Here is a 9583-nt window from a genome sequence, read left to right as displayed (position 1 = left end):
CAGGTATTATGCATATAAGATTTTAGGTATTAAATATCAGATCATTTGACCTCTTTGAGAAGGCAAAGTTAATTCAGGTCGTAAAATGTCATGTGGTGTGACTTCCCAAAAATAAATAAAAAATGTTTACCTTGAAAAAAAAAATATAACTTTATAATAAATAAATATATATAAAAAAAATCACATGTGTACACTTCATGATAAGACCACAGTACTTATTAAATTGAAAATAAAAGATGCTAAATTGAAAAAGATTAGTTTAATTAGTTTAATTAGATTAATTCATTTTTCAAAGCTATATGAAATTAACATTAATACAGAGTAAATATATAAGTTGTTACATTTTTAAATATATAAGTTGTTGATTTGTCCTTTTCTCAGACACTCTTATTTGTCATTGATAATAATATATAATAAATACTTGTTTTTGTTTTTATGTCTTCATGTAGGAATGTTTACCCTCACAGAAGTTGCCTCTCTAAATGACATCCAGCCAACTTATCGGATACTGAAACCATGGTGGGACGTCTTTATGGATTACCTGGGTGTGGTCATGCTAATGCTGGCCATATTTGCCGGGACCATGCAGTTAACCAAAGATCAGGTGGTTTGCCTTCCTGTTCTGGAATCGTTGGAGGACCAAACCCCCGTGGCCACGGAAAGGCCACCAGAGAAAGCTCTTGGCCCAGGGACAGGAGGAGGCCATGTGACATTGGCAGCTGCACCTTTAGCAAGCAAAGAACAAACCGACAGTGTTGTCCAACACTTCCCACAGTCGTCTGCTGTCAAGCAACCTCAGCCTATGGGTTTACGAACAAATCTGGATTTTCAGCAGTATGTCTTTGTTAATCAGATGTGCTACCATGTTGCCCTCCCATGGTATTCAAAATACTTTCCATATCTAGCTCTCATTCACACTATTGTTCTCATGGTAAGCAGTAACTTTTGGTTCAAGTATCCAAAGACCAGTTCCAAAATTGAGCATTTTGTGTCTATTTTGGGCAAGTGTTTTGAGTCCCCTTGGACAACCAAGGCATTGTCTGAGACAGCCTGTGAAGACTCCGAAGAGAATAAGCAGAGATTGACTGGAGCCTCTACGTTACCAAAGCACTTTTCAACCAGCAGTGAGGAGGGAAGTCCAAATCAGTCCACACCCATGCTCGCAAAATCTAACATTAAGTTTTCTGCAGAGAAGCCAGTCATTGAGGTTCCAAGTATGACTATACTTGATAAGAAAGATGGAGAGCAAGCTAAAGCACTTTTTGAGAAAGTGAGAAAGTTCCGCACACATGTCGAAGACAGTGACATGATCTACAAACTCTATGTAGCTCAAACAATAATAAAAACGGTCAAATTCATTCTGATTCTGTGCTACACCATGACCTTTGTCACGTCCATTAAATTTGACCATGATTGCGAGCCTGAAATTAAGCATTTAACTGGATACGCAAAATTTAAATGCACCCATAACATGGCTTTCATGTTGAAAAAACTCCTTGTTAGCTACATTGTCCTCATTTTTGTTTATGGCTTGGTTTGCATTTACACTCTCTTTTGGCTGTTTAGACGGCCTCTTAAAGAGTACTCTTTTGAGAAAGTTCGAGAAGAAAGCAGTTTTAGTGATATCCCAGATGTGAAGAATGACTTTGCTTTCCTCCTACACATGGTGGATCAATATGACCAATTGTACTCGAAACGTTTCGGTGTCTTTCTCTCAGAGGTAAGCGAGAACAAACTGCGGGAAATCAGCTTAAACCATGAGTGGACCTTTGAGAAACTACGCCAACACGTGACTCGCAATGCACAGGACAAGCTTGAGCTGCATCTTTTTATGCTCTCGGGCGTTCCTGATGCGGTCTTTGACCTCACTGATTTAGAGGTCCTGAAACTAGAACTCATCCCAGAGGCGCGTATCACAGCGAAAATCTCCCAGATGATCAACCTCCACGAGTTGCACTTTTACCACTGCCCCGCCAAAGTCGAACAGACTGCATTCAGTTTCCTGCGCGATCACCTCCGGTGCCTTCATGTCAAGTTTACGGACGTAGGAGAGATTCCCACTTGGGTTTACATGCTGAAGAACTTGAGAGAGCTCTACTTGGTGGGAAACTTGAACTCAGAGAATAACAAAATGATAGGATTAGAGTCCCTCAGGGACTTGAGGCATCTAAAGATCCTACATCTGAAGAGCAACCTTACCAAGATCCCGACTAACATTACGGACTTGTCACCCCACCTGATCAAACTTGTGGTTCACAATGATGGTACTAAACTCTTGGTGTTGAACAGCTTGAAAAAGATGATGAATCTTGCTGAACTGGAGCTGCACAATTGTGAACTGGAGCGGATACCGCATGCAATTTTTAGTTTGACCAACCTGCAGGAGTTGGACTTGAAATCGAACAATATCCGTACCATTGAAGAGGTCATCAGCTTCCAGCACCTCAAACGGCTTAACTGCCTCAAACTGTGGCATAATAAAATCATTTCCATTCCATTGTCCATAAGTCACGTAAAAAACCTAGAGTTCCTCTATCTGTCACATAACAAACTAGAGACCTTGCCTACCACCCTGTTCAATCTTCTTAAACTGAGATACCTGGATGTTAGCCACAACTCCATCGTAGTGATTCCTCCAGAGGTGGGGTTTCTCCAGAATCTACAGCACTTTGCCATCACAGGAAACAAGGTGGAAGTGGTACCCAAGCAGCTGTTCAAATGCACAAAGTTGCGTACCCTATCGCTTGGGCACAATTGCATCTCGTTGCTGCCAGAGAAAATCGGGCAGTCGCTGCAGCTGACTTATCTTGAACTGAAGGGGAACTGCCTGGATCGCCTGCCCATACAGCTTGGCCAGTGCCGACTCTTGCGCCGAAATGGCCTCATTGTGGAAGACCACCTTTTTGATTCACTGCCCCTAGAGGTCAAAGAGAGCATAAGTCAGGAAACCAGTGCTAATTTTGCTAACGGAGTGTGAGTGTGGATCAGAAAAAACCTGGCAAGATGGTTTTCTGAGTGAACGGAATCAGAGTGCACAAAAGGCAGTGTTCAGTACTTCTGTTTTTTTTTTTTTTTAAACCTTTGTTGTTTTATCCAGGACTGTGGGCATGAATGGATGTTCTGTGTGTAAGGAATGAGTCCAGTATCAAAACTTATGTTAACATTCAATGTCATTTTTTTGGACAGGCCAAAACAAATTGCCGGCAAGTCAATATAAACGTTTGTGAATTTTAACTGCATAGAATTCTTGAGAATTATTCAAATGTTTGAGAAGATTATGCCTGTCTGCATGGGTTTTTGTTCTTTTAAAATGTTTTTTTGTTTGTTTTTATCATTTGCCCATGTTACAGTGGAAGTATAATTCAGATCACTTGTTTTCTGTTCATTTTCAGTAGCATTCATGTTAACATTTTCACCAGCTGTTATTCGCACAGTCTGCATCACATGCATTGTGTATTGTGGTGCCATTAATGATTGTATTTATTGTTTGGGAGAACCCAGAACAACTGACATTTTATTATAAAGTTAATCACAACTACTGTACTCGACTATAAGTGGTAAAAGAAAAAAGTGAAAAAGTCTCCCTGGAATTCCCCAAAAAGGAATTCTCATTTGGGTTTAGATAAAAGTGCACTAAAGTCATTTAAGATGTGCTCTGAAGTGTTTAAGAAACTGAATGTTTGCATTGATACAAAGTTATATCCGTCAAAGATTCAATCAAACAGTATATTTTATACCTCAGTTACTATCTGTTTTTTTTTATGAAACTGTCCACCTATTCAATGTTTATTAACCAAAATACTTGGAACTGAATAACAATGTTTGTTGATGCAGTGCAATGCACAAGACACCTTTAGTCTGTGCAAGTTTTGGGAATAAAATAGCCTTTTCCTTCTTAACATTATCTTTTCATGTGGGTTACAGAAGTGATGCATAAGTTATGTTGACCTCATTTGACTTGTGCATGTTTTGTATATAACACCATATGATGGGACAGACTTGTGTGTATACACTGCATGGTCCTTAATGCTCAAAACCTCCAGTAGACATGTATTGGTAAATTGCCCTGATATATATATATTCTAACATCATATGTTAGCCTGTAACTGTGTATGATTACCATCTGTTTTACTGTTAGCCCTTACTGGCTAGTAAAAGTAATGAAAATGCTTGCATTGTGTGAATCACTGTTATAAGTTACCTTGCTCTGTCTGCGCTGTGCATGCCCATGCAGTCAGCTTTTGAGGCAAATGCACAAAAAAGTGACTTGCCAGATGTTAAGTATCGATATTCACGCCAATGTTGGAATTACGTGTTAGATGTCCCTAACCTGAACATTTGTTGTTTCATTTTTCTTGACAATGTAACAAATCTATCATAAATTAATAAAACATGGTCAAGATTGAATAGTTGTTTTATAGTTTAATAAAAAAATAAAGATTGTTGTCATTTACTCATCCTAATGTCATTCCAGACATCTAGACAACCTGTATGAAAGAATGAAAGTTGTTTGGATCACATTGACTTTTAGATTTTTTTCATTAAATATTTTATTTTATATTAATTTTTGTATTTTATTTTATGTGTGTTAATTTCTACAGAAGGAAGTCATACAGGTTTGAAATAACATTAGGGTGAGTAAATGAAGACAGAATTTAAATTAGGTAAACTATCCCTTTTAAGGTAGCATGCTATAATAACATAAATGGTTTCACTGTTGCACCCTAAAACTCCTTAACCATTTCCTTATTTTATTTTAAGCCAGTAATTTGTATGAAGAGGAAGTGCAATTGTTCTCTTGAAAAGTAAAGGGTATCCATAATATTTAGCTGCTTTAATTAATCGTTGACATAGATTAAGTGGTGTTTGCTTCAAAGCATTCAATTGTTTATGAAAGTTTTCAATAGATTGGATGGTATTTAATTTACCTGTAGTGTACATGAATTGCAGGGTTAATAGTAATAGAATAATTTGGATAACGTCTATTGTATTTTTGTTTTGTTTTGTTTTGCTTATTAAAACAAATACAATTTTGAACACATTTTTGTTTTTGACCTATTTGCATTTCACAGAAGAGTTGTCTAGTCATTTTGTGGAATTACACTTCCCACACTGTGTTATATTTGTCCTACTGAAATGCTGCAGGGTCTGACCTGTAATTGGTATCTTTGTGACCCCTCAAGAATCGTGATGTCGTGCCAGATGAGGCTTGAAAATCATTTTTGATACATGTGTGACTAACAATAATTAGAAACAAAGAGTTTCAATGTTTTGAGTGACTTTAAATTAGATTACTATATAGGTTTTGTACAATTAACTATTTGTTGGTTCTGTTTGATGTTTGGAATGATCGTTTGTTTGTTCATTTATGTAGAGATTTATTAATTTATGTTCCATTTCTATAACCTACTAATAGTTTTACATTGATGTACCTGATTTGAAATGATTCCACCATAAAAATGCATCCATTCAGGTGCATAAAACACTTATTGTTCATTCCGACTGAGTACTTCTTTTCAAAATAAAGGAAATGTGTTTTATTTTTCAGCAAGCTACTTTAAGGTGTATTGCTCTTCAGCCTTGAATGTAGCCTGATACTGCATCCCTTCATGGTTAGCCTTTCTGGTTTTGATGGAAAGGAGAATGAATTTAGTCTGCTTTGCTCCTAATCACATGTTTTGATTGAAAGGATGTTAAATTTGCAACTTGCAATTTTTAATATAATAAATACATTGAAAATATACATCTTGGTGTCTGTGTTGTTTGAAATGATAACATTTGTATTACAGCAGGGGTTCTTAATTCTGGTCCTATGGGACCACTGCTCTGCACATTTTGTATGTCTCCCTTATCTGGCAGTCTCTCCAAACAAGCTGATGATCAGAATCAGGTATGTTAGGTAAGGGGGGACATGCAAAATTCGCAGAGCGGGGGTCCACAGGTCCAGGATTAAGAACTACTGCAATACAGCATAAGGAACTAAAAGCTAACCTATGAGGAGGTAAAATCATTTAAGAGATATAATGTGCAATATAACTTTTAGTATGTATTGAGTTATATTAGTATATAGTATTTCAAAATAAGAGCCTTTAATAAATCAAATCTCAATATCAAAACGTAGCCTACCGAAACAATTTTCCCCACAAAATGTCGTGGTTCTGGAATATTCAGTGCAATCCTTGCACAGTGGTTTAGGTTTGAGCTTCCTCTAGTGGTGAAGGACAGCGTCTTGAAAGTGTTACAAATATTATTTTGCTGCTCTAAATGAATGAATGAATGACTGATACCACAAAGGGGCGAAGTTTGGTAGGTCTGAAGTTGTCGCTGAGTTATGTAACATAATTCTCATTGAACTATTCAGTGTGAATATGTACGATATAATGGACATTGTTACGCTCTGACAGGTGTTAATTGTTCAACTGAAGGTGCTGATACTAAAAAAAAAGATACGGCTTTGTCACGTGGCACCATAACCTTTCACAGCGCTGATCAGGACAGACCAAACACAGCTGTTTGTGATTACTGGAAAAGTCGTGTATTTAAACATTTAGTTTAGATTCATTACTAAGGCTGTATCAATCCGATGATATAGGTCTATTTTATAGTACAAATCCCTTCAGTGAGACCAAAAGTATTTGAATGGGCCCGAATAAGGGGGGGGGGCTCTGTGTATGTTTGGTTTGTGAACCACTAGCGCCCTCTGGAGGAAGACAACTTTCATTAGGACATAGTTATGAAGAAGCAGGATTGTTGTCGCAAACCAGCTCTAAAGTTTCCTAACACCGTTTAGTTTGTTTCTAGCGGGAAATGATTTCAGTGACACCTGCTTTAATTTAACGCGGTAGGTCTGATTGACTCTCGTTTATGTGGTAAGTGAGGCGTCCTTTATGTTGCGTTTAGAAATAACGTTACTTTTGTTGAAAAAGAATGGGTGAAACGGAAAAATTCCTTGCAAAGGCATTTCGAATTTTGTTGAGTTAATCACTAAATGTTATGTTTTTGGTTTGCATAAATGTGCATAATACTTAATTACAAATAAAAAAAATAAAATAAAAGGGTTTAAATGACCATGCCAGCATGCCAGATAATGTAACATTTCCCACACCACAAAACACACATTTTGGTTAAATAAAAGTAAGAATCGATGGTGCAAAATTGATGTAAATGCATCAAGGTGTTCTGATTCAGTCTGACAAGTAAATCTTAAAGAGTATCCGAACACAAGGGCAAAATGAACACTGGAGTGTTGATTGTCTTGCAAAGACCCATTCATAGAGTAGCTTATATGTGTCACTGTTTGTGCTGTCTACAAGTGTTTTATGACAAACCTGAACAACTTTACTGGTACGAAACTGGGACATATCTTTAATTCTGCTTGCATTGCTGGAAAACGGTTCAAACAATTATTGTGGATTAGGCCTAAATACTCACACATTATTTTGTATTTTATTACATGAACATTATAATACCAAACAGGTTTTCATTATTTTTTTTAACTTCTGAAAAGAACATGGACCTTTTTCTACAGACTGTGGTTTAGCATTTCTGCAAACACTTAAAACTGTAAATTTTAGCTTTCATGTTTTTATTTATTATTATTTCATCTCCCATTCATGGCATGATATTTTTTTGTAAATGGTCTCCGATTTACCTATATAGAAGTTTACCCTGCCTGATCATTATATAATGGTCATTAAAAAAAGGATTCGTTGACTTCTAAATTCAGTCATTTACAGTAACTGTCAGCTAAAATATGGAGTCAGTACTTGCTAGTATTATTTTATGTTTAATCAAAGACTATAGAATACCTTAATGGGACTTTGGTTTAATCACGGCTTTAATTATGACTTACAATCTGTTTTTAAGGACTTACTATGAGGATGAAATGTTCCCATCATCAGCTGACAATTCAGGTAATTTAAATTTAAACCTTAATACTTCTGTCTTGTACTTGTTGTTTCTGAATGAGGTACATTCTCTTAGCATTCTCAGATAATCACTTTCACTTGTCAAATGCCCAGGGAAATGCTGCAGTCAGCCATTATTTGGATCGTTTGCATCCTCTGAGTCCTTGGAGACCAAAAGCTCTGACAGGTAAGAATTGTCAGAGGATCTTCCTTGTGCTTTTTTGAGGAGGCAACAGGAACAGCTCTCCTATATAAAATGTTGGAGATCTTTAACATATACATTTTAAAAGTAATTAGTTTGGTAACACTTTGCAAAAAAAACAAACAACAAAAAAACGTATTTTAAATATAAAAATTATATAAATTAAATTACGATTTTTAAATATGTATGCTTAATTATATATATATTTTATTATATAAGTTAATTCAAAAATATTCAATCTTACTGTAACGCGCTACTATTCATTTTTCATCAGTTATGGTGCCTATGAATCTTTTGGACTTGGGTCCTTGAACACTGAAGATGCTGATAGCATTTTTGATAATTCTAATGGAGGGTACAGTGACACCTGTTCATCCACCTGGGGTGCAGACGTCTTGTCAAACTGGGACAGGCCCTTCGTCATGTCTTCCCAAAGGTCCAGGTCTCTGTTTTTCGACAGCGGCAAAGAGAGTCAATACTCAACATCCAACCTCTCCGATTCCTCCAGTCTGTACTCTCCTTCACACTCTCAGTCAGAGCCGATTGGCTCACGGGGCAGAGACATGCACCCATACGTGCACGGAAACTACCGCGGAAGAGGTGCTGTTGTACCTGAGGCCAAAGGACAAGATGTAGGTGTACGTCTGGTGTCTAGTTTATTTATTGAGCAAAAGTAATGACTTTCATTGTTGAATGTTCTCTATCTATTCTCTTCCACAGTGCTCTAGTCAGAACCCGTCTATTTGCATAGTGAGTTGCTACTCAAAATCAGCTACTTTGGTGTTTCGAGGGACCAAGAGGAAGATGATGGAACCAGTACCTCCTTGCAAGATGGTTAAAAAAAAGAGGATAGTAAGAGCAACTCCCAGCATAATCCGCATTGTGGGTGTGTGATGCGCTGCTTTGATAGACCAAACATGATTTAAAAATGAACAAATTGTCGCACTTTCTTTACTGGATTTTTCAAGAATGTTGACTTATATCGATGCTTTTTTTGTTATTTTTTTAGGACCACACATTTCAAAGGTAAGAATTCGTAATCAAATCAAAGATGCCTCAAAATCAGTCCTGTGATACTAGAGTTTGTCTTTTCTACAGGACAGTTATATTTCTTCCGAAACCAAGGAAATAAATAAAGAGCATGGTATGGCTTTTATATTCTATTGTTTATTAAATTGGAAAAAAGTAAAGTTGTATCTCACAGCATAATTCAGTGCAAGCATAGTTTAATATTTGAGTGCAGAGCTTGGTAAGAAAGTTCGAGCCAGAGAGAAGCGCAGAAGACGACGAGAGAAGAATCATGAAAAATATGGAGAGAAGCACAGGTGAACACTGAAATTTCAGACTCATTGCTTCGCTAGATTGACTTGCTGGATATTCATTTATTATTTAAATCTATAAAAAAAATAAAAAAAATATATATATATGTGTATATATATATATATATATATATATATATATATATATATATATA

At 36.5% G+C, this 9583-nt stretch overlaps 2 protein-coding genes across 2 annotated transcripts in view; both read left to right on the top strand.

The window, feature by feature from the left end:
* Positions 1 to 451: 451 nt before the first annotated feature.
* Positions 452 to 4558, top strand: LOC107555394 (volume-regulated anion channel subunit LRRC8D-like). The gene has a single exon (XM_016238171.1). The coding sequence runs from the start codon at positions 452 to 454 to the stop codon at positions 2975 to 2977; it is 2526 nt and encodes an 841-aa protein (XP_016093657.1). The 3' UTR covers positions 2978 to 4558.
* Positions 4559 to 6584: 2026 nt separating this feature from the next.
* LOC107555393 (DBIRD complex subunit ZNF326-like) overlaps positions 6585 to 9583 on the top strand; it is a 6314-nt gene continuing 3315 nt past the window's right edge. Inside the window, exons 1-8 of the mRNA XM_016238170.1 lie at positions 6585 to 6869; positions 7867 to 7913; positions 8022 to 8094; positions 8384 to 8741; positions 8830 to 8995; positions 9119 to 9135; positions 9208 to 9253; positions 9353 to 9434. Coding sequence (XP_016093656.1) covers positions 6865 to 6869; positions 7867 to 7913; positions 8022 to 8094; positions 8384 to 8741; positions 8830 to 8995; positions 9119 to 9135; positions 9208 to 9253; positions 9353 to 9434 — 794 coding nt within the window. The 5' untranslated portion in view covers positions 6585 to 6864. The remainder of the gene's footprint in view (positions 6870 to 7866; positions 7914 to 8021; positions 8095 to 8383; positions 8742 to 8829; positions 8996 to 9118; positions 9136 to 9207; positions 9254 to 9352; positions 9435 to 9583) is intronic.

This window comes from Sinocyclocheilus grahami, unplaced genomic scaffold (genome assembly GCF_001515645.1).
Source record: "Sinocyclocheilus grahami isolate Dianchi unplaced genomic scaffold, SAMN03320097.WGS_v1.1 scaffold533.1, whole genome shotgun sequence".
Taxonomy (NCBI): Eukaryota; Metazoa; Chordata; class Actinopteri; order Cypriniformes; family Cyprinidae; genus Sinocyclocheilus; species Sinocyclocheilus grahami.
This window is presented reverse-complemented; position numbering and strand designations above follow the sequence as displayed.